General features: G+C 39.1%; 1 protein-coding gene across 1 annotated transcript; it reads right to left on the bottom strand.

The window, feature by feature from the left end:
* Positions 1-988: 988 nt before the first annotated feature.
* On the bottom strand, positions 989-23,618 carry SGO1 (shugoshin 1). The gene is given in 8 exon segments (XM_089911200.1): positions 989-9,733; positions 9,736-9,826; positions 10,033-10,222; positions 12,201-13,007; positions 13,519-13,577; positions 15,287-15,363; positions 19,170-19,366; positions 19,450-23,618. Coding segments are annotated over 8 exon segments (1,590 nt in total). The 5' UTR covers positions 19,592-23,618; the 3' UTR covers positions 989-9,706.
* Positions 23,619-26,022: the final 2,404 nt, after the last annotated feature.

The raw sequence follows: 26,022 nt of genomic DNA on the forward strand, positions 1-26,022 counted from the left end.
CCTGGGGGTCTGGCACCAGGAAGACAAACCCCCAGAACATTTGGTTCTGAAGGCCAGCAGGACTTGATAGCACGAACTCCAAAAGACTGGGGAAAACAGAGACTCCATTCTTGGAGGGTGCACACAAGATCTCGCACACACCAGGACCCAGGGCAAAAGCAGTGACTTAATAAGAGCCTGGGACAGATCTACCTGCTGGTCTCGGTAGAGTCTCCTGGCAAGGCAGGGGCTGCCACGACTCACCCTGGGGACATAGACACTGGTGGCAGATACATTTAGGAACATTCAACCATATGAACTCTCCTGGTGGCTGACGTCTTGGCTTATTAGTGCCAAGACCTGGCCCCACCCAACAGCCTGTAGGTGCCAGTGCTAGGATGCCTCATGCCAAATTACTAACATAGCCGCACCCATAAGCAGAAAGCCTGCATAAAGACTTCCTAGGCACACAGCCTCCTCTAGAAAGGCCCCTAGACATGGCCTGGCCCACCAGAGGGCCAGGACCCAGCTCCACCCACCAATGGGCAGGCACTGGCTCTTCCTGCCAGGAAGCCTACTAAAGCCTCTATTTCAGCCTCAACCATGAGGGGGTAGAACCAGAAGAAAGAAAAGTATGACCCCACAGCCTGTGCAACCAGTCTGCCAATTCAGGCCAGACCCTTCCCTGGGACCAGCTGGGCCGTGGCTCTGCCCACTAGCAGGCCAAAGCAACCTTCAGGATACCCTGGACTTCATACCCAAGTGTCAGGAACTGTTCCCTCCCCCAACGATCTGAAATGAGTTTGGGGACCCCAGGGTCTGGCTTCAACTGCCAGTGTGTGGGCAAAAGTCCCAGAGTCTTTGGGATCCTAACTCCGCCCACCAGTGAACCAGTACTAGGCCTGGGGCACCCTAGTGTTCTACAACCAGCCTCCCTGTAACCAGGACCCTGAAGAGCAGCCAGTAGCATCCTCACAAGGCAAGGCCTGGCAACCAGAGGGGGGACCAACCAAGCCTACCAGACCACCCACATAGTCAGCCCGCCACAACATAAGGACCCAGGCAGCCCTCTTAGAGGGACCCCTAGAGCTTATCGCTTGGGGGATGAGGGGGGGTGCCCTGCTGGGACGCATAGGATGCCTCCTATAGAGGGCCACTTCTCCAAGGCTGAGAACCATAATCAACCTACCACATACATAAAAATAGAAACAGCAACTTAAACAAAATGAGGTGGGTAAGGAATATGTTCCAGATAAAGGAGTGAGATAAAACTCCAGAAGAACTAAGCAAGGTGGAGATAGGCAATTTACTGGAGAAAGTGTTCAGAGTAATGATCATAAAGATGATTAAAGAACTGAGGAGGAGGATGGATGCACAGAGTGAGAAGTTAGAAGTTTTTAACAAAGAGTTAGAAATCATAAAAAACAACCAGAGATGAAGAATAAAATCACTGAAATGAAACATACACTAGAAGGAATCAATAGTAGACTAAATGACACAGAAGAACAGATCAGTGAGTTGGAAGACAGAATAGTGGAATTCAATGCTGCTGTACATAAAAACGAGAAAAGAATGAAAAGAAATGAGGACAGTTTGAGAGACTCCTGGCACAACATCAAGCTCACTAATATCTGCATTATAGGGGTCCCAGAAAGAGAAGAGAGAAAGGGTTGAGAAGATATTTCAAAGAGAAGAGATAAAGCTGAAAACTTCCCTAACCAGGGAATGGAAAGTCAGCCAAGTCCAGGAAGCACAGAGTCCCATACTGGATTAACCCGAAGAGGGGCACACCAAGACAAATGGTAATCAAAATGACAAAGATGAAAGATAAAGGGAGAATAGGAAAAGCAACAAATAACATACAAGGGAACCCTCATAAGGCTATCAGCTGATTTTTCAGCAGAAACTCTGCAGGCCAGAAAGTGGGTGGCATGATACATTTACAGTGATGAAGGAGAAAAACCTATAAACAAGAATACTCCGCTCAGCAAGGCGCTAATTCAGATTTGATAGAGAAATCAAAAGCTTTACAGACAAGCAAAAGCTGAAAGAATTCAGCACCACCAAACCAGCTTTATAAAAATGCTAAAGGAACTTCTCTAGGAAAAAAGAAAAGGCCACAAATAGAAACAGGAAAATTACTCAATGAAAACGTTCACTGGTAAAGGCCAACATAAAGGTAGGAAATCATCCACATACAAAGCTAGTAGGGAGGTTAAAAGACAAAAGCAGAAAAATCATCTGTATCCACAATAAGCAGTTAAGGGATACAGAAAACAATTAGATTTAAAATATAATATAGAAAACAGTAATCGTGAGGGGAGGTGAGTACAAATGCAGGATTTTAAAATGCATTTTAAATTAAGAGAACAGCAACGTAAAACAAAAACCTCACAGTAAGGTTTTTACACAAAAAAGGAAAGGAATCCAAAGGTAAAGACAGTTATCCGATCGTAAGAGAATAAAAGAAGAAAGGGTGAAAAAAAAACCTACAAAAAGAAATCTAAAACAATTAAAAATGTCATAAGAACATATATATCAATAATTACCTTAAATGTAAATGGACTAAATGCTCCAACCAAAAGACACAGACTGTCAGAATGGATACAAAAATAAGACCCATATATATGCTGCTTACAAGAGACTTATTCAGATCTAGAGACACATACAGACTGAAAGTTGAGGGGATGGAAAAAGATATTAGATGCAAATGGAAATCAAAAGAAAGTATATAAAAATATTTATATCAGACAAAACAGACTTTAAAATAAAGACTGTTACAAGAGACAAAGAAGGACATTGCATAATGACCAAGAGATCAATTCAAGAAGATATAACAACTGTAAGTATATATGCACCCAACATAGGAGCACCTTAATATATAAGGTAGATATTAATGGACATAAAAGGAGAAATCAACAGTAACATAATAATAGTAGGGGACTTTAACACCCCACTTACATCAATGGACAGATCATTCAGACAGAAAATCAATAAGGGAACACAGACCTTTACTGACATATTAGATCAAATGTATTTAATTGCTATTTATAGGGCACTCCACCTGAAAGCAGCAGAATATGCATTCTTTTCAAGTGCACATGGAACACTCTCCAGGACAGATCACAGGCTAGGCCACAAAACAGTCTTCAGTAAACTTAGAAAAATTTAAAACATATCAAGCATCTTTTCCGACTGCAACACTAGGAGACTAGGAATCAACTACAAGAAAAAAAACTGCAGAAAACACAAAAGCATATAGGCTAAACAATATGCTACTAAACAACAAATGTATCACTGAAGAAATTAAAAAGGAAATCAAAAAGTACCTAGAGACAAATGAAAATGGAAACATGACAATACAAAACCTATGGGATAGAGCAAAAACAGTTGTAAGAGGGAAATTTAGAGATACAATCTCAAACAAACAACCTAACCTTACAACCTAAAGCAACTACAGAAAGAACAAACAAAACCCAAAGTTAGCAGAAGGAAAGACATCACAATATCAGAGCAGAAATAAACGAAATAGAGACTAACAAAACAATTAAAAAATCAATAAAACTAAAAGCTGGTTCTTTGAAAAGATAAACAAAATTGATAAACCTTTAGCCAGAATCATCAAGAAAAAAAGGGAGAGGGCCCAAATCAATAAAATCATAAATGAAAACGGAGTTACAACCAACACCAGAGAAATACAAAGGACCATAAGAGAGTACTACAAGCAACCATAAGCCAATAAAATGGACAACCTATAAAAAATGGACAAATTCTTAGAAAGGTACAATCTCCCAAGACTACACTGGGAAGAAATAAAAAATCTGAACAGACCATTTACCATACTGAAATTGAGTCAGTAATAAAAAAAACTCCCAAGAAAGAAAAGTCCAGGACTAGATGGCTTCACAGGTGACTCCTACCAAACATTTAGAGTTAATGCCTATCGTTCTGAAATTATTCCAAAAAGTTGCAGAGGAAGGAACATTTCCAAACTCATTCTATGAGGCTACCAAAACCAGACAAGATATCACAAGAAAAGAAAATTACAGGCCAATATCACTCATGAACACAGATGCAAAAATCCTCAACAAAATATTAGCAAACTGAATCCAACAATACATTAAAAGAATCATACACCATGGTCAAGTGGGATTTATCCCAGGGATGCAAGGATTTTTCAATATCCGGAAATCAATCAATGCAATACACCACAGTAAGAAAAGCCATACGATCATCTCAATAGGTGCAGAAAGAGCTTTTGACAAAATTCAATATCCACTTATGATAAAAACTCTCCAGAAAGTGGGCATAGAGGGAAACAACCTCAACATAACAAAGGCCAGATAAGACAAAGTCACACCTAACAACATACTCACATGGTGAAGAGTTTAAAACATTCCCTCTAAGATCAGAAACAAGACAAGGATGCCCACTCTCACCATTTTTTTTTTGTTTTTTTTTGGCTGCACCACGTGGCATGCGGAACTTCCCCAACCAGAGATCAAACCCATGCCCCCTACAGTGGAAGCATGGAGTCTTAACCACTGGACCACCAGGGAAGTCCTCTCGTCACTTTTATTCAACATAATTTTGGAAGCCCTAGCCACACCAATCAGAGAAAAAAAGAAAAAGAATCCAACTGGGAAAGGAAGAGGTAAAACCGTCACTGTTTGCAGATGACATGATACTATACATAGAAAATCCTAACATGCCACCTGAAAACTACTAGAGCTCATCAATGAATTTGGTAAAGTTGCAGGATACAAAAATTAATATACAGAAATCTGTTGCATTTCTATAAACTAAGAAGGAACTATCAGAAAGAGAAATTAAGGAAACAATCCCATTTAGAATTGCATCAAAAAGAATAAAGTGCCTAGGAATAAACCTACTTAGGGAGGCAAAAGACCCATACTTTGAAAACTATAAGACGCTGATGAAAGCAACTGAAGGTGACACAACAGATGGAATGATATACCATGTTCTTGGATTGGAACAATCAATATTGCTAAAATGACATACTGCCTAAGGCAATATACAGATTCAATGCAATCTCTATCAAATTACCAATGGCATTTTTCACAGAACTAGAACAAAAAATTTATAAGTTTTTGTGGAAACAAAAAAGAATCTAAATAGCCAAAACAATCTTGAGACAGAAAAATGAAGCTGGACGAACGAAGCTGGACGAGCAAACTACAATGCTACAGTAATCAAAACCGTATGGTACTGGAACAGAAACATATATCAATGAAACAGGATAGAAAGCCCACATATAAACCCATGCACTTATGTTCAATTAATCTATGACAAAGGAAGCAATAACATACAATGGAGAAAAGACAGGCTCTTCAATAAGTGGTGCTGGGAAAGCTGGACAGTTACATGTACAAGAATGAAATTAGAACACTCTCTAACACCATACACAAAAATAAACTCAAAGTGGATTAAGGACCTAAATGTAAGAATGGAAACTATAAAACTCCTAGAGGAAAACATAGGCAGAACACTCTCTGATATAAACTGCAGCAATATTTTTTTGGATCAGTCTCCTAGAGCAGTGGTCCCCAACCTTTTTGGCACCAGGGACCAGTTTCGTGGAAGACAATTTTTCCACAGACTGAGGCGGGGTGCATGGAGATAGTTCAGGCGGTAATGTGAGCAATGGGGAGCGGCAGATGAAGCTCTGCTCGCTCACCACTCACCTCCTGCTGCGCAGCCTGGGGGGGTTGGGGACCCCTGTCCTAGAGTAATGGAAACAAAAGCAAAAATAAACAAATGGGCCCTAATTAAACTTAAAAACCTTTTGTACAGCAAAGGAAACCATAAACAAAACAAAAAGACAACCTACGGAATGGGAGAAAATAGTTGCAAAGGATGCCTCAGACAAGGTCTTAATTTCCAAAATATAGAAACAGCTCATGCAGCTAAATATCAAGAAAAAAAAACAAACAACCCAATCAAAAAATGGGAAGACAACCTAAATAGACATTTCTCCAAAGAAGACATACAGATGGCCAAAAGGCACATGAAAAGATGCTCAACATCGCTAAGTACAAGAGAAATGCAAATCAAAACTACAATGGGGTATCACCTCACACCAGTCAGAATGGCCATCATCAAAGTGTCTACAAACAATAAATGCTGGGGAGGCTATGGAGAAAAAGGAGCCCTCCTACACTGTTGGTGGGAATGTAAATTGGTGCAGCCAATATAGAGAACAGTATGGAGATTCCTTAAAAAACTAAAAACAGAATTACCATATGATCTAGCAATTCCACTCTTGGGCATATATCCAGACAAAAGTCTAACTCAAAAAGACGTGCACCCCAACATTCATAGCAGCACTATTTTGTAACAGCCAAGATATGGAAGCAACGTAAATGTGCACTGACGGATGAATGGATAAAGAAGATGTGGTACATATATACAATGGAATATTACTCAGCCATAAAACAGAACGAAATAATGCCATTTGCAGCAACATGGATGGACCTAGAGATTATCATACTGAGTGAAGTCAGTCAGAGAAACACAAATACCATATGATATCACTTACATGTGGAATCTAAAAAGTGATACAAATGAACTTATTTACAAAATAGAAATAGACTCGTGGTCAAAGAAAACAAACTTATGGTTACCAAAAGGGAAAGGTGGGGGAGGGAGGGTTAAATTAGGAGTTTGTGATTAACAGATACATACTATATATAAAATAAACAAGAAGGACCTACTGTATAGCACAGGGAACTATGTTCAATATCTCGTAATAACCTATAAGAAGAATCTCCATTATAGGTTATATATATAGCTGAATCACTTTGCTGTACACCTGAAACTAACACAACATTGTAAATCAAGTATACTGCAAAAAAAAGAAAAGTAAATACATATTTAAATTAAAAAAAATTTGCTGTTTGGAAAATGATATACTCCTTGTGTCTGGAGAATTGGTACCAACCATTTAGAAAGCAACCCTACTTCTAGGTACTAACTCCACGGAAACTTATTTACACACATACAAGAATATAGAATATTCAGTGCAGCACTAATTTATGATAATGAAAAAGTGGAAGCAAAATGTTTATCAAAAGAAGAATAAGTCTGGTTTATTTATATAATAAAATTCTGTACACCGATGAAAATAATCTATATCTGCCAATGTGGACAAATCTAAAAACACAATGTTGAGCTAAAAGTAGTTGCAAAAAGATATATACAATATAACATTCATGTAAAAATGTTAAAACACAAAACAATCTTAATAGTCTATGGATAAACGCTACAATAAGAATATTAAAATACAAAAACTGTAAAAGTATAAAACCACCACATTTAGAAAAATAATTGATTTTGGAGATGAAGGGAAGGTGAGGAACAAAGATAGATGAAAAAACATCAGAAGAGAAAGATCTATAAAGTCATAGGAAAGGCAGTCAAAGGTAGCAGGAGTTGGCAAGCTTTTGGGGTAAAGGGCTCAAGAGTAAATATTTTAGACTTCGCAAGCCTTTGCAAGAGGCAAAATGAAGGATATTATGTAAGTACTAATAGGGGTTCAAAGTTAGTGTTTTCTATCATCAGAATCGATAGCAAGTTTTTTTTTTTTTTTGTGGTACGCGGGCCTCTCACTGTTGTGGCCTCTCCGGTTGCGGAGCACAGGCTCCAGATGCGCAGGCTCAGCGGCCATGGCTCACAAGCCCAGCCGCTCCGCGGCATGTGGGATCTTCCCGGACCGGGGCACGAACCCGTGTCCCCTGCATCGGCAGGCGGACTCTCAACCACTCCGCCACCAGGGAAGCCCCCGATAGCAAGTTTTTGATTTAAAGACATAAAAAACATTTTCAGACCATATGAAAGCAGGCAGAGGGCTGAATTCGGTCCGTAGTCTGCAGTTTGCACAGTGCTGGCCTAAAGCAACGTCATGCAATAGAACTTTCTGGGGTGACGGGAATGTTGTACATCTGCATTGTCCCCAGTATGGTAACCACTGGAGCCACATGTGGCTACTAAGCACTTGAAATGCAGCAACTGTGACTGAGAAATTAAACTTTACATTGTATTCAATCTTAATTAAGATAGCCATTCTAGAGTTTCTGTGAATTCAAAGAACAGCTGTAAGAGCAGTGGCTGAACAAACAAACTAGAAAAATAAGAGACTGTGATGGGAGAGTAGGGCATATGAACCAGTGATTCCTTCAGGGACAGGAAAACTTGGGCTGATGGAAAGGATTTTGGGTGTGACTGGCATGGCATGCAGGAAGATGTGGAGTCGCAGTCAAGAAAATTTGAGGTCGGGGTTAGAAGAGTCACCCAGTAAAACAGAAATTGTTGATCATGGACAGGGCGGTTCCACAACGAGAAGCTGAAAGAGAAGAGACGTGTGAGGATGGGAGACCTATGGGGGCGAGGACTACAGAGAAAACCAAGGTTTGGGAGAGAAATGTCCAACAAGGGCGAGAGTGGTGAAGGCTGGAGAGAAAGATGACCAGGGAGATATGCTACCTCTGATATTTAAAGAACGGAAGAAAAACACAAGCACTAATCTTATACAAACTTTATTGCTCTTTAAAAATGAATAACTTTAAATTTTACAGAGGTATATACAAATGTAGTCTTCAAACTCTCAGAACTGAACTAATTCCCTCTCACTGAATTAATTTTTTTTTAAACTAGTTAAAATTTTACTCTTCAATTAGGAACCTTGGGGAAAAGAAGTCACATCATGATTTAAAGGCAAAGGCAGAGACCCAAAACCAGCTGGTTTTTCCTTGTTAGGCTGGAGCACAGTTTAAGCCAGGCCAGACCCACTCCAGCTCTGGCCACAGTCTGCTCTCTACAGCCTGGTCCCAGGTTTGTTTGGTTGCAAACTGGCTTCACTTCTCTGAAGACCTAGCTTGAGCGAATTCATGGCTTCCTCAAGTTTGAGCATCCCTCATTTCTGTCATTGGTGGTGCCACCGGCCATGGCCTTAGGAATTGATCAAAAATACAAAAAAGCCCTTGGCATTCACACATTTAACATTTGGCATTTTTGACTAAACAAGTAACTATACTGAAAGGCCATGACACAATAATTTGTGATTTTGCTGAGGTATCCTTATGAACAATGTATGCCTGGAGCTGGGGGTTCAGAGCCAATCACTTACCTGGTCCCTGAGCCTAAGCAACCATCAATTTTCTGATCATGATCTAATACACATTTTATCTGAAAAACCAAATACAACTATAGTATAAGGGATCCACAAACAGCTTAGGGTACATGCTACTGTGAATGACAAGGATTTATTTTGTTCAAATATTGTACAAAGAGTTTCAAAAGATCCTCAGCCTGTCTTCAAAAATCATTCATTCAATCATAGTATTACCTACTTAAGGGAAAAATAAAGATGCCTTATAATTAACACATCTTAATCTGAAGAAACATTAATTTCCAAATGTTGGTATAAGATACATTTTGGCAAAAATTAGGCAGTATAAAAAATCTAAACTATTATAGTGCTTAAGTCCAATTATTTATACCTAAAAGAAAAAATAAACCAAATGTATCAAAGGTTTAAGAAAAACCACCACATTTGAAGCATAGTTTTGAAGAAATGTTCACGATCTAGAGTCCTGTCAAGAGAATATTCTATGGCAGTAGTTAAACCCACTTGAACAGTATCTTACAGATTCTCTCGGCACCACAGAAGAGGGTGTAGGATGAATTTAAACAACATCCAACAAACGCTTCATTGTACTTGCTTCATGCTTTTTTTTTTTTAGAACTGCGTCTGGAATCCTTTTTCTGCTTAAAAATAGGCGAATTCAAGAAACACAAATCTGTAAAAGGGTCCCCTCTTCTCAGTTTCCTGTAAGAGTAACGAGAACTCGTAGGCATAATTATAAGCATCCCAATACTAACTTACTCTTCAGTATAAATTTACTGTAGAGTATGCCATTGTTAATATTCCTGGTTCAGATTTTCATCAAAATGGTGTATTTCAAATAAGGCTCCATAACCTTAATCCCCCCATGTGTATCATTAAAAGTTAGCTCCCACAAGCCAAATACTTACGAAGCGAGCGTGGGTTCCTTATAGTTCACACTGGCTGTGCACCTACGTTTATGCAAAGACACTGGTGGGCTTTCTACATTCTTTTTTGGAGAAAGAGAAAGTTTTCTGGTTTTCACTACAGGATACAAGGGGACATTTGTGATATCCTTCAGGTGAAAATGAGGTGACTGGTGAGTTTCAGGTAGTGTACCTACAGAAAACAAGTTTTATTGAATATGGTTCCAAAAAACAAACAAGCAAACACAGGAACTAAAACTGTATGCAATTACACATCTTAAAAGTATACAAAATCCAGCATTTTATAACACAGAATTTTAAAAACTTGTTCACCATTTTTTCCTCCCAGATAACACTGAAATATTAATTATTGTAGCTGTGAAGAACTGACTAAAACAATAGTTTACTAAAACTTAAAATTCTTAAAAATTAAAGAAAAAATTAAAATTCTTCTAGGATAGCTTGGGCACAATGAATTAGTTTAAACTACGCAATTTCATTTAGTCACACCTTGCTCTTTAGAATCATCCAGGCCTCAATCTCTTTCAATTCCTAAGTTTATCATCAAGTGACTTCTTATTGTCTTATAAAGCCACTCAAACTCATTCTATTAAATAAATGAGAATTCTAAACCGTATTCTCTGGGTAAACCAGGAGAAAAGGTGTTCCCTCTAGTAAAGCTAGTCGGTTAAACAGTTACCCAATGTTTTTCCTGTCATAAACATCCAAGTTATTCTACTTGGGGCTACATCTATATTGGGAGGCAGCTACCCAGCACACAGGTAAGAACACTATAAGACAAACAAGCTCTTAAAATAGTTTTAAAAAGCCAATCATTTCCCAAGAAAAACTAAATTGTAACTGTAAAATGACTTTATACTTATTAACCATTGTCCAGGGTTATTTGGGATTCAAATAGTCTGTCTTTCTTGTCCCTACATAAGCATCTTGTACCATACTAATTATTCCAACTTTTGGTTTGGAAAATATGGTTAAACAACAACATCAGATCAGTTGCTATATTCCGGAATAAAGCTTCTAAAACTTCAAAGCATATACAGATCTTCTGGGGATTTTGTTAGAGAGATACAGATTCTGAATCAAGGATGTGACGTATGGCCTGAGATTCTGCTTTTCTAAGAAGTTTCCAGGTAATGCTGATGCTGATGGTCTGGGGACCAAATTCTGAGTAACACTATCTTAGAGTGTATTTTTTTTTTCTTTTAAAAACTTATTATGAAATATTTCAGGTATACACAAAGACGGGGACGCCAGTATAATAAGCCCCCAGTTACCCAGCTTCAATAATTATCAATATTTTGCCAATCTTGTTTGATTTACTCTAAAATCATTACAGCATTTTTTTTTTTTTTTTTGCGGTACACGGGCCTCTCGCTGTTGTGGCCTCTCCCGTTGCAGAGCACAGCCTCCGGACGTGTAGGCTCAGCGGCCATGGCTCACAGGCCCAGCCGCTCCGCGGCATGTGGGATCTTCCTGGACCGGGGCACGAACCCGTGTCCCCTGCATCGGCAGGCGGACTCTCAACCACTGCGCCACCAGCGAAGCCCCCATGCCTACTTTTTGATCTAACCAATAAAAGCAAGATTTTTCTAAGCCACAGTTTTTAGATGTTTTACAAATGTCTTACAAAAGAATACTAAGCCCATCAATTGAGGAAAAGGTTTTCTTGGTCTAATTAGGCCACCTTCACTAAATAGAAAATTATTTTAAATTGTGGTTCCTGTCAAGTTGACTATATAAAGCAAAGCCATTAAAATTACAGGTCACTGGATTCAAGTTTGATTTCATTTTCAACAGGATGTTTCAGGGGAGTGTGTAATAGGCATTTAAATTCAACTTAAACTCCACAAAAGTTTTTTCCTCGCCTTGGAAGCTTTCATTTACTGAAAGTAAAATTGCTTTCTCCATAACAAGTAGTATTTGTTCTTAAAGAGGATTTAAATTAGCTTAAAGCATGTCGAAGCAACACAACTGTGATTTCCACCCCACAGCCCCCCACTATTTAATCTGACTGTAACTTTCCCCAAAGAGACAGATGGTAAGTCTGTAACCTCCTCCAGAGAAACAGATGGTAAGTATAGTATATAAGCACCGGGAGTGATCATTTATCATAAACATTAAAAATGCAGGCAAACAAGTAAATCACTTACTAGGAGGAGTTTTTGTTGGCTCAGAACCCTCTGTCTCCTTTTCACCCCTATGTTTCAGTGCTCTTTTAGATCGAGGCCTGGTGACTGGACTCCTATCCGATTCACTGATGAGATCTTGACTGTACTTGCACGTGGGCAGATAGAGGTCATCAGAATCATCTCCTGAACCACTTGTTTCACAGATGCTCACTTCAGATTCATTGTTGTTTTCTTCTCTTTTAGAATCATTGCTCATTTTTTGTCGGAAAGGAGTGAGATGAACACCCTCTTGCAAATTAAAATTGTAAGCATCCCTAGAGGTAACAGATTTATCCAACTTTTTTTGGGAAACAGTTTTTTTTTTGCTCCCTTTATATTTTGAGACAGATTTTGTTTTTTTCCTTTTGTTAGCTTTTCTTTTCTCTTCTCTTTTTCTTCCTTGGGCAGCTCTGTGCTTACTTTTAGTTTGGTCTAATTTATACTCTAAAATGTCTTCTTTTGTCTTAGTAGGTCGTCCTGGGTGAATTAGCCTTGGTGATAAGTAAATTTGATCCTTGTTCCATTGACAAAAATTTTGTTCTACATTTTCAGGTATGTGCGTGTTTACTAGTGGGTCTACAAATCTAATTCTTTCCAGTTCCAAAAACTGCTCTGACAAATGACTGATTCCAAAATCATCCAAGGCATTGAACTGACATGGATTGTTGACATGTTTCTTTAAACTGCGACGGAGAGATACAGTTCTAGGTAAGACATTATCAGTTGACTTATCTTCACCTGAATCCAAATCGAATCCCAGTCTGTCTTGAGAAATATTAGGTACTGGCTCTGAGAATTTAAAAAAACAAATGAGAAAGATAGTTTTACTTTATGGAAATTTAAATTTCAAGAATCTTAGAATTCAAAGTTAAAAATGGAACTAATGAAAATTCATCCTGTAGTTTTCCCACATTTACTATAAATAAATAAAAATCTGGGGAGCATAATATTTACTTCCTTCCGACTGTCTGTACCTATATATTCCAAGGTCGTTATGAGGGTTAACTGCAGTAACATATGTTAAATGCCTAACACTGAGCGTAACACATAGTAGGCTCAGTAAACTGCAGCCACAGTTATTGGCAAGGTTTCTGACTATAGATTTGGAAAAATAAATGGATGTGTTTTAAAACTCTTGTTATTCTGTGTAAAATAAACAGATATTTGCTTTGAGCAGAATATCAGACGAGAAGATTTAAAAAGGTAAACAAATAAAAATTAGAGAAATGTAATTATGTTACTTGTTCACAAAAATCTCATCTTGCCTTTAGCAGTATTTTTAGATTTTCATTTGTATTACCTTCTATTTGGAACAATTCTTCTTGTCCTGGAAAGTCAGCGTCCTGAAGAGGAACTTGCCTTAGAAAATACCAATAAAAAACAAAAATTTATTTAACAATTATGTAATAAAAACAAATTTTAAGATTTTCTACAAAGCAAGTTTTTTTCTTTAGTATCATTTCATAATTCATTAGTATTAGTATTTCATAATTCTTTAGTATCATTTCATAATTCCGCTCTAAATCAGTACATCTCTTCTATATCAAAGGAAACCAAAAAACACTTATGCTGATTACGTGGAGGCTGATTTGTTACGACTGACATTCAACTGCCACTGGAGGAACTAACGTATCAAATTGGACAGTTCCTCCTGAAAACGTTCCATAACTCACCATTTCATTTAACTGGAGAAACAGCCAATCAGATCGACTTATAAAATACATTAAAGAAATTCAGTTAGATCCTTCTTTAGGAGCCTGCATTATCACTAGCCGAGCTGTGATTTGTGGGCAGTGAACACTTCTACGGTGCTTACCTACTGACTCCTCTGAAGTTAATACTGTTCATTTTTTTAAAAAATTTTGTTCCCCTTTGGTTCATGGAACAAGAAATTTCCATTCTTTATGCTTTAATATGGCTGTTTCATTCTAATTATAATTTTATTCTCTATTTTCTCTAGAGAATTTTCCCCTATGGACATCAAAACTTAAGTACAAGTTTAGGTAACAGAGTTATGGCAACCAACTAATAACAATTTTAGAAACCTTATAAAAACTCAATTACCTCATCTTGCTTTTTGATCACCACATAAATATTTCGTCATATCTTAACATTCAACTGTTTAAAAACTATTCATGATTAAAATTAATATGGGGATAGGAATCATATTAGTGATTACTTCTGCAAGGAGGGGGCACAGACTCGAAAGGGACATGAGGGAATGGCTTATGGCAGTAGCTCTCACCTAGGGACAGTTAACCTCCCCCTCCCCCCAACACCCCCAGGATATCTGGCAATGTTGAGAGACATTTTGGTTCTTATAACTGTTCGAGGGGGGCTGCTATTGGCCTCTAGTGGGTGGAGACCAGGGACGCTGCTAAACATCCCACAATGCTTGGGACAGCCCCACAAGCAAGAATGATGTAGCCCAAAATGTCAGAGGTGCTTAGACTGAGAAACCCTGGGCCAGAGTGACAGCAATGCTCTGCATCTTAACTCAGGTTTTGGTTCACGGGTGTATACATTAGTCCAATTCACTGAACTGTGTAATTAAGATCTGTGCATTTTACTGTATCTAATTATATCTCAGTAATTCATAAGCAAACAAATAAAGTACACTTAATCCAAGAGAAGAAGAAGGTATATATGGTCTGATGGTATTTAAGAATGAATTGGATTAGCAAGACAGTGTGAAAGCTGTGTTAAATGATATTTTATTAGATTTCTTTTCTAAACCAGACTATTTGTAGTACTGGCAAAATACCATCATTTGAATAACCAATCCTTAGAATAAAAACACAATACAAGAAAAATATAACTGAAGGGCATAGTTTAAAAATTCAGGAGAAGCTTTTTATTCCTAGACATCAAAAAAGTAACTAAATAGAAGAAAGCTTTGGCTTGGCTACATAGCACAGAATTTCAACATATAAAATTTCTTAAATACATTCTTAGAACATCAGACCCAAATATAAGAGTCAATATAATGCTAATTTCCTTTCATAAATGGAGCACAGAATTAAATACTTCTTGGCATTAATAATCATAATAATGAATTTGATACTAACGGTAAATCCTCCACGAGTAAATTCCTGGAGTTGCTGTCGCTACTGGAGTCCATTCCAGAGGGACATACTTCCCGGTCCTGTCAATGTATTAAAACAAAGAAAACACTGGTACAATGGAAATATTCATAACAAAGCATTCATTTATTCAACAGTACTTATTGACAGTCTGCTATGGTGCCAGGGACTGTTCTAGGAACTGAATCTATAGCTACAAAATAGATTAAGTACTACTCTTTTAAAGCTTACATGCTAGTGTAGGGAGATGAAATGTAAAAAAGCTGACGGTGATAAATGCAATGAAGGAAATACTCAGGTTGAAATGACAGAGAGTAACTGATGTTGGAGGTCTCTTTTAGATGGGATGACTTTCATCTGAAATCTGAAGAACACAAAGAGCCAGCCATTGAAGGAGGAAGAAGTGGAAACAGCAGATACAAAAGTCATGATATAGGAAAACCTTGCTGTGCTCAGAAAAGAAAGGCCACTGGGGCTGGAACATAGTCACTGAAAAGACCAGTGAGAGGTGGGCACACAGAGGCCAGATAATGTAGGGCCTTGAGAACCATGAGTTTGGATTTTAGTCTATGTGTGATGGGAAGTCATTTGAATATTAAGCAGGGAAGTAAAATGATCTGAGTTTTAAAGAGATCAGTCTGGCCACTGTGTGAAACATGGATTGAAAAGGGCCAAGGGCACAGGCTGTTAGGAAGTCATCATAGTAAATCAAGCAAGACATATCAGCTTGGACAGGATTCCTATGGCTGTGGAGGTGAAGCCCAGGGGAAGGCTTTGCGATAACAGTGCAATCACATTGAATAGGGGTGGAGGTAGGGACACAGAGTGAGAAGGAAGCTTCTTATGCTTCTGACTTGAGCAAACGGGTGGGTTGCCTTATTGAGCTGAGTAAGACTTACAGAGGGAGGCAGAAGTCCAATGTCTTGGGAAGGGGGAAATAAAGAGTTGTGCTTTGTACGCAATATATTTGAGATCCTTTATAAATATTTAAGTGAATATATCAAGTAGTAAATGTGTGTGTGTGTGTGTGTGTGTGTGTTTGTGTAGGTCTTGAGCTACAAATTTGGAAGCCACCAGCAGGCAGACAATATTTAAAGCTATGGGAGTGGATGAGATGGGCCTAGGACAACTGATGTTTAAAAGTAAAGAAGCCAGCAGAAGAGATGGACATAGAACAGTCAGAAAGGGTATGATGGTAAGAAAGCTAAGAGATCAAAGTATTTCTAGCAAAGAGTCATCCCTGTACTATGTTTTACTTCAAGGCCAACAAAAAAGAGAAGTGACCCCTGAATTTGGTAACACGGAGGTTTTGGTGACCTTGACACACAGTGACAACAGAATGGTGGGGATGAAAGCCTGGTAAGAGTGAGTTCAAATGTTAGGAGACGCTGAGGAAGGGAAGACAGTAAGTGCTCTGTTCTCTCTGGAAAAGTTCTGCTGTGAATGGAAGCAGAGAGATGAGATGGAGGAATGAGATCAGGAGAGGTTCCATTTATTTTCTTTTCCTCTTAAGATGAGAGATACTGAAGCACATTTGTATGTAGCTAGAACAATTCAGTAGAGGGAGGTAAATGTTCGAGAAGGGTGCAAAGTCCTAGAGGAGATGAAAAGAAGGGAATCTGATGCACAAGGGGAGGGACTGGCCTTGGATAGGAGCAGAGACACTTCTGCCAATGGCACAGGAAGGAAGACAGAGAACACAGTGTAGACACAGGAAGGTGTATAGATCTCTGTTAGGAAGACGAGTGGCCCAGTCTGATTCCTTAAAAGTCATTCCAATTCAGTGCAGTTGTTTTATGAAATTTGATGTACATATAATATGAAGACATTATAATGAACAGGTTAAAACTGTTCATCAGAAACAACTAGAAATTTAATCCTGTTAAAAGTTTTAAATTTATTATCAATATAACTAATGTTCTAAAGCTAGTATTATTACTGAAGATAAGTAAAGGAGGATATTTAACTACGGAGTGATATAAAAATTATTTAAAAGAGCCATGATAAAACTTAGGGAACAAAATGCTACTAGAAATTACTTTCTGATTAATCCTTACAAGGTAAGTTAATTATTGGCAAGCAAGAAAAACATTCTTTTTTTTTTTTTGCGGTACGTGAGCCTCTCACTGTTGTGGCCTCTCCCGTTGCGGAGCACAGGCTCCAGACGTGCAGGCTCAGCGGCCATGGCTCACGGGCCCAGCCGCTCCACGGCATGTGGGATCTTCCTGGACCGGAGCATGAACCTGTGTCCCCTGCATTGGCAGGCAGACTCTCAACCACTGCGCCACCAGGGAAGCCCAAGAAAAACATTCTTATTAAAGCATTTTAAGTTCTCCAGTACTGCAAAATTGACTTGATAAACAAGGATGCACACGTATACAATGATGGTTGAGAATGAGTGATACATACAGCGAGTACGTGGCAGAAAACTCTGATGTTTTAAATGCTAAGAATACTTTCACCCAGCAACTAACGATATCTTTTAGTAAATATTCAAAAATCACTGATAAATGTCAAAAGGCCTACAATAACAGAATTTTTTCACCACTGTTTTTGTGATTATCTCATTGAGTACTCACTTGACACCACTCTGTGTGATTTCAGCAAAAATTTGGAAAGGGAAAAGAAAGATTCAAATGTCTTTGGAGAAATTTTTTTCCTCACTAGTTGACCAAACAAGGAAAAGAAAAAAAATTAGGAAAGATTGTATTCTGAAGGAAAAATATTTCAAATAACCTTTACATGAAGGTAAAAAAAAAAAAAAAAATCGTATCTAATCTTTATAGACAATTTTCTACTATATTATGTATGTATATGTTGCTATATGTGTACATATGTGTGTGTATACACACACATGTTCTATATATGTCATACACAGAAAAAATATGGAATTACCTTAGTTGCAGGGAAGCAAGAACTCTTTCACTGACTCTAACTCTCAATGGAGAGGTGACTTAATTCCTTTCTGGAGTCCAGACCCCTACCCTAATCACTAGGCTCTGGCTTCTTCTCCTGCCCTAGGTGCCAACACAACTGTCTTCACTGGCGTGGCAAACAGATGGACACCCAAGTGTTAACACCTGACACTCACCACTGCTCTTTTCTTTCTCTGCCCCATGCAGTTTTCCTGGCAGTGGCCTCTGCGAAAAGGAGAGAAACTGGCTTGTCCTCTCTCTTCTAGGGATTAATGTGTGACGAGACCCAGATAAGACCCTAAATCAAAATTTCTCCCCATCTCTTATGTTTCAGCTGGCCTTTCTATACATTCCTGGACACAAACTGAATCAGACTGAAAAACAGACAGCAAAATGTTCAGGATATTTCTTGTTTGGGAGTTAATATATAGTTGTCCTTATTTAGCGAACTAGTGGGTAAAAATGATTCTCCATAAAGCGCTTAAATACTTCCCATCTCCCCAGTCAATGTAGTCCTTTCAAAACCCCACTGGTGTAGCAAAACTACATAGAAAAGCTAAGATTAATAGCACTGATTAAAACTTTTGGACTAGTCTGCTTCCACAACCACTTTTAGACCTTTGGCTTGGTTGCCCCTACCTTTGACTCACATCGCTGCCATTCAAAGGGTCTGGCCGTGCAAGAGGCTAAACTATTTCTTTTATACGTTGTCTTGCTACCTGCTTTCAGAAGCAAGTTATACGAGTATAAGCCTCAATCAGCTACAGGTATATGCTTGAAGCTTTCTCAACTGGCCCACATACAACTGGGCTGCAGCGCTGAAGAAAGATGTTCTATAACTTCACTAATAACAGAGCTATCAGTAATTAATTTAAAAAACAAAATTGACCTAAACTACTAATTCATGGCTTTAACATTTTTCCCAAGAAATTGAGCCTTTGTGATCAAAATACCTGAGCAGGTTCTTCTGTCTGTTGTGAAGTAAGTTTTTCTTTCAGTGTGTGCAGCTGACACATGAGGTAGTAACATTCTTTCCTCAGCTGTAAGATGATATCCTGGGCTTCTCTCACTTTGGACTTTTCATTTTCCAAAGCTAAGACTAACATTCTGTTGTTGTCTTGGTAGTTTTTTAGCAGTGTGGAAGTGTTGGCTAAAAGAGAATAAAATGTTTTTTATCAGTTATTAAATCTAATCTTAAACAGTGATGGAAAGGACAACATGAAAATCTCTTACTGATTATTTGGCATGGTGCAGCTATCAAAGACTTTCGTTTGCCAATCTCTGCCAAGTTTTTACTCCTTTTCTCTTTCATTCGTTTCTTTATGTCTTCAAGACTATCTTGAAAGGACTTTTTGAGGCACCTTTCCTTGGCCATCTTCTGCCTAGGACTTTAAAACAATGGAAAATATTTAATTTTTCAAGGGGTGATATCAAATATAAAACAAAACTGAAAACACAGGTTATTCATAAAAAACGGATTAGAGACTTTGTAGCTGTAGAATTAGCCCAAAGTAGATAGCCAATCTGGTAATAACCTACATTTGCAGCTTTTAAATTACATTAATATTTGTGGCATAATTTTATCCTCCTCGGGTACTTTATACGGAAGCCTTAATAAATATGGATTTCCAACACAAAGGCTCTATAATATGCCACTTATTTATTCTTTAACAAATACTCATTGGGGGCTTACTATACATTGGGTTGGCCAAAAGGTTCGTTCAGTTTTTTCCATAAGATGATTCTAGTAGCACTTAGTTGTCTTTAACTTCATTGGAAACAATTTTGTTAGATCGTTATGTGACGGCTGTCATATCAGCGTGCATTAAAAAAAATACATAAAAAAAACATCAAAATTGGTGATTTTTTTTTTTTTTTTTTTTTTGCGGTATGCGGGACTCTCACTGTTGTGGCCTCTCCTGTTGCAGAGCACAGGCTCCGGACGCGCGGGCTCAGCGGCCATGGCTCACAGGCCCAGCCGCTCCGTGGCATGTGGGATCTTCCCGGACCGGGGCATGAACCTGTGTCCCCTACATCGGCAGGTGGACTCTCAACCACTGCGCCACCAGGGAAGCCCATAATTGGTGAATTTTTATGTAGCTATTTTAATACTGAAGATGGAAGAAAAAAAGCAACATTTTCAGCATATTATGCTTTATTATTTCAAGAAAGGTAAAAATGCAACCGAAACTCAAAAAAAGATTTGTGCAGTGTATGGAGAAGGTGCTGTGACTGATCGAACGTGTAAAAAGTGGTTTGCAAAGTTTTCTGCTGGAGATTTCTCGCTGGACGATGCTTCACGGTCGGGTAGACCAGTTGAAGTTGATAGCGATCAAATAGAAACAGTAATTGAGAACAATCAACGTTATACCACACAGGAGATAGCTGACATATTCAAAATATCCAAATCAAAAGTTGAAAATCATTTGCACCCGCCTGGTTATGTGAATCACTTTGATTCTTGGGTTCCACATAAGTTAAGTGAAAAAAACCTTCTTGACCGTATTTCCACATGAGATTCTCTACTTAAACGTCACGAAAACATTCCATTTTTAAAACAAATTGTGATGGGCAATGAAAACGGGATACTGTACAACAATGTGGAACAGAAGAGATTGTGGGGCAAGGGAAATGAACCACCACCAACCACACCAAAGGCCAGTCTTCATCCAAAGAAGGTGATGTTGTATATATGGTGGGATTGGAAGGGAGTCCTCTATTATGAGCTCCTTCTGGAAAACCATGATTAATTCCAACAAGTACTGCTCCCAATTAGACCAACTGAAAGCAGCACTCGACGAAAAGTGTCCAGAATTAATGAACAGAAAATGCATAATCTTCCATCAGAATAACGTAAGATCTCATGTTTTTGTTTTTGTTTTTTTTGGGTACGCAGGCCTCTCACTGTCGTGGCCTCTCCCGTTGCGGAGCACAGGCTCCGGACACGCAGGCTCATTGGCCATGGCTCATGGGCCCAGCCGCTCTGCGGCATGTGGGATCACTCCCGGACCCGGGCACGAACCCACGTCCCCTGCATTGGCAGGCGGACTCTCAACCACTGCGCCACCAGGGAAGCCCCCAGATCTCATGTTTCTTTGATGACAAGGCAAAAACTGTTACAGCTTGGCTGGGAAGTTCTGATTCATCCGCTAAATTCACCAGACATTGCAACTTCGGATTTCCATTTATTTCAGTTTTTACAAAATTCTCTTAATGGAAAAAATTTCAATTCCCTGGAAGACTGTACAATGCACTTGGAACAGATCTTTGCTCAAAAAGTTTTGGGAAGATGGAATTACGAAGTTGCTTGAAAAATGGCAGAAGGTAGCGGAACAAAAGGGTGAATACGTTGTTCAATAAAGTTCTTGGTGAAAACGAAAAACGTGTCTTTTCTTTTTACTTAAAAAACCGAAGGCACTTTTTGGCCAACCCAATACTAGGCATTAAGGGAAATGCTTAATATATTTTGATGTTATTATTATTTATGTTTCCTATGACAATATTTATGACCAACTTTTAATGTTTATTAGGCTTACAGCATTAGTTCAGAGGTAAACACGTATCTGGGCTTTGCTTTCCAGTTACTTAAGATATGCACACATGCTCAAGAAAGTCAGGTGATCTTGAGAGGTTTAGTTATACTATGTAACACTATATACAATTTCACTAGGCTGTTATAACAATCACAGAGCTAGAAAAAGCAGGAACTGGGGCAGAGGAACATGCCAATTTTCTCATAGTTATTTTTAAAACTCAGATCATGCATACAGCAGACATTATATAATTACTGTTCTACATACAGTTGAAAGTAGCAAAATATGCACTGCCAGGAGACCATACCATTGAGTGTATTAGTACATAAGTATATGTAAATCTTTCAGTGCTGCAAATCAGATGGCTTCAGTATTTTGCTACTAAGCATGTCAAACTACTTTTCATGAACCTCTTTTGCCCTAGACTTGTACTTTGCAGATATTAAAATTGCAAAAAATAATTCTTGTTTCCTACCACAATCTACGTATACAAATTTCACTGCAAAAGGACACCTTCATCTCCTCTTAGTCAAATATTTTCCTGAATCTTACATTTTCTTGAGTGTTTTCTCCAGGCCTTCCTTATTTTCCTCTGGGGTCTTAAATATAGATATTGTAGATTTCATTAAATATTTTCTTTCTGCCAATACAGATACAATATATACTGGGATGCTTCCAGTAGAGCAAGCACAACTATTATTTTTAAACACTAATGTTAAGTAGGTTTTATAAAATACCCTACCACAATGGAGTTTTTGGAGTTCAAACCTGTAGATGTTTGAGAGCCAGGCAGATTATGTAACTAAGCAAGTTGGTTTGGTTATTTTAAAAGCAGAGCTTATATAAAAAACTTTCGTTCTTACATTTAATCAACTTAAAATTACAAAAGAAATATGCCCTATCATTCCCGTCTAGGCTGATGGTCTTAAAAGGGGGTGTGGTGGAGAGAAGGAATGAAAACAGTCACAGCGCGGAGGGCAGTCTCAATCTGTACAGTATTCGGGTAAGGGGCCTAGGTTCAAAAGAACCTAGAATATTTGATCTCCATCATAATTCTTTCATCACTCTTGCTGTAGGACACTGGCCAGTGCCGGCTTTTCCAGGGTAAAAGAAGCAGCAAAAGAAAAGGACGTCAAAGGCATCGCGCCACACAAAAAACAGCTGCCAGTTTGTGTGCCCTCACGTTGAGCCTGGCTTTTAACTACTGTAAACGCTTTACCTTCACATCACTTACGCCACACAGTTCCGCGAGGCGCGAGGTTCCGGGCCCACTGAACAGAAGAGGAAATAAGAGTATCGCAAAGCGCAGGTCGGGGGACTGAGCAGAGAGAGGCCCCTGGTCAGGCCGACGCCACAGCCTGAGTTTTTGGCCACCGAACTCAGAACAGAGAGACCCAGAGGGAAGGGGAACAGGGGTCAAGACGCCCCTGTGTCACACCCGAAAAACCTGCAGCCTCCTCTTGAGAAAGCGGGACGGGGTGGAGGCTCCCGGAAGAGGCCCGGAGACCCGCCTCCAGCAGGGACGTCCACCACAGTACCTTGGCCACGGCTTCTGCCACAGCTGTCGCCCTCCTCCTCACATTCCAAGGCTCCGCGAGGCTGTGTGGCCGTGCGCGTCCCGAGCTCCGAGCCCCCTTAGCCTCAGGGACCCTCTCTCACCGCCGCTGACCGCTGCAACCACATTCGAAATTCTCCGCCGCGCTCACCCATTGGCTGGCTGGACGAGGTCACGTGACGCTGCGGCGCAGCGCAAGGCGCAGGCAGAGCCCCGCCCCTCCGGGCGGCCTCATGAGACGCAATCCCTCCAAGAATCCGCATCCGGGCATCCGTCGCCCCCTCCCGCGGGGGCGGAGCCAGTTGTCCGGCGCTTTTCGGCTCGGAGTTATTGCTGTTTAGGGGCGGAGCCCCTCCGACACCCTTCAGGGCGGGTATTTTAGGGAGTTCAAAAGATTTCTGTTTCTCTAGTCTTACAGCTGTCCGTCTTCGAGGTTATGCGCAAGGGCTCCCTCTTGTGAGACGAATCTTCTCGGTTGTTTGCCCGCCCAAGCAGTCAACCGGCCGCACGGAGGCGGTTAAAGGGATATTCAAACCAAAATAAGGAGCAGCTTTTGGATTAGTGGGTTTTTTGTAAGGAAGGTTGCAGATATCTGAAATATTCAGATCCAGGTTCTTTCTCTTTGCCCGACTACCTCTGGCTCTTTTCCTCTCAGGCAGTGACACCAGCATCCATCCAGTTACCTGCCCAGAAGACTGGGGAAACTTCCTAATTTTTTATTCTCCCTTAGCTTCTCCACGTCCAGTTACCCAGTCCGGTCGCTTCTACTTTCTAAGTAGTATTCAGGTCCAGACTCCACTAATTTCCATCTTCTAATCCAGGCACCTACCTAATCCCTTTCTACGAAGTGCGTTAGTACCCGCTCTGACTGCGGAGTCCATCCTGTTATACTGTCACAGTGATTTCCCCAAAATACTGGCTCTGACCTTAAAGAAAATTTAAGCTTTCTTCATGTTAGTGTGACCTTACCACTAACATGTTAATGTTAGTGACTGGTTTGTAGCCCATCAGCTCAAACAAGTAAGTTTAATAATTCTGCTACTCTAAAAAAATGGAAGTTTTTAGTAACTAATCACATTAAAAAATGTTAACTCCTTCATTCATGCTTTACGAACTGAGCTGTAACTGCTGAAAGCTGAGCTTCTAACCACTTCTAGTTTGAAGTCTCCTGACTCGCAGTTTGATTCGCCTAATAAAATGTTCACATCAAGTAATGCTGTCTGAATTTACTTTTGAGAATGCTTTGTGGGTCCACTGGAATTCTATGAGCAGGTTCCATATCAGTACCTCTATAACTGGGGTCACAGGGGTGCTGACAGCGCTGAGAGGCCTTTCTGGTTCCTTTTGAGCCAGAACTTGCTTTGGACCTAGAATGGCAATGGTGTTCTATGAATAACTGAGGAACATTATTATTTTCTAACTGTACTTTCTAACCACTCACTCTAAAAAGGATGACATAGAAGGAAAATGAATGATAGGACAATTCATAATTCCTTTTCTTTTCAGTCCATCTCATTAGTAAGCTGAAGGTAAAGTGTTGGTAGAATGTGTACATATAAAGAAATATAACAGTACAGTTAGTCTTGTGCAGCATTTCTACTGTTCTGGTAAGAATGAAATACATATGCATGTAAGAGCTATGAAATATGAATTATGTGATTTTGGTGATTCTGCACATGCAAGTTAAATGCTCTTATATTTGCATTTAAAACTAGCATTGACCAATATAAAGATGAATGGTAAAATTCATGCTAATGCTTGAAATTTTAAATTTTCCTTTACTTAGAATGACATTAAATGTCAAATGAAAATACACATTGACAAGTTGAGACAGATACTATGGAAGAAAGGCAAAATCTATAATTTTCTTTTTGCAAGTTGTGTATATATGTATATATAATGCTACAATGATCCTAGGGGTTCATATATCTTTTTTAATTAGTGTTTTTTCCTCAAAAAATTACCCAGAAGTGGAATTGCTGGATCATACAGGGAGATTGAGGAATCTCCATGCTGTTTTCCATAGTGGCTGCACCAAGTTGCATTCCCACCAGCAGTGTACTAAGGTTCCCTTTTCTCCACATCCTCACTAACACTTGTTATTTGTTGTCTTTTTGACGATAGCCATTCTGACAGGTATAAGGTGCTGTCACATTGCAGTTTTGATTTGCATTTTCCTGATGATTAGTGGTGTTGATCATCTTTTCATGTGTCTGTTGACCATCTGTATGTCTTCTTTGATAAAATGTCTATTCAGGTCTTCTGCCCATTTTTAAAATTGGGTTGTTTGTTTTTCTGATATTGAGTTGTCTGAGTTCTTTGTATGTTTTGGATATTTAGTCCTTATGAGATATATTGTTTGCAAATATCTTCTCCCATTTAGTAGGCTGCCTTTTCATTTTGTTTAGTTTCCTTTGCTATGCAAAAGCTTTTTAGTTTGATGTAGTCCCATTTGTTTATTTTTGCTTTTGTTTTCCTTGCCTGAAGGGACATATTAAAAAAATATTGCTAAGACTGATGTCAAAGAGTGCACTGCCTATGTTTTCTTCTAAGAGTTTTATGGTTTCAGTTCTAACATTTAAGTCTAAAGACCATTTAGACTGGTTTAAAAACCATTTTGAGTTTATTTTTGTATATGGTGTGAAAAAGTCCTCTTTGTCTCTTGTTACAGTTTTTGCTTAAAGTTTATTTTGTCTGATATAAGTATAGTTATCCCCA

The sequence above is a fragment of the Delphinapterus leucas genome, chromosome 4 (assembly GCF_059928025.1).
Source record: "Delphinapterus leucas isolate spDelLeu-1000000601 "Yukka" chromosome 4, BTC_Dleu_Yukka2, whole genome shotgun sequence".
NCBI classification, from domain to species: Eukaryota; Metazoa; Chordata; class Mammalia; order Artiodactyla; family Monodontidae; genus Delphinapterus; species Delphinapterus leucas.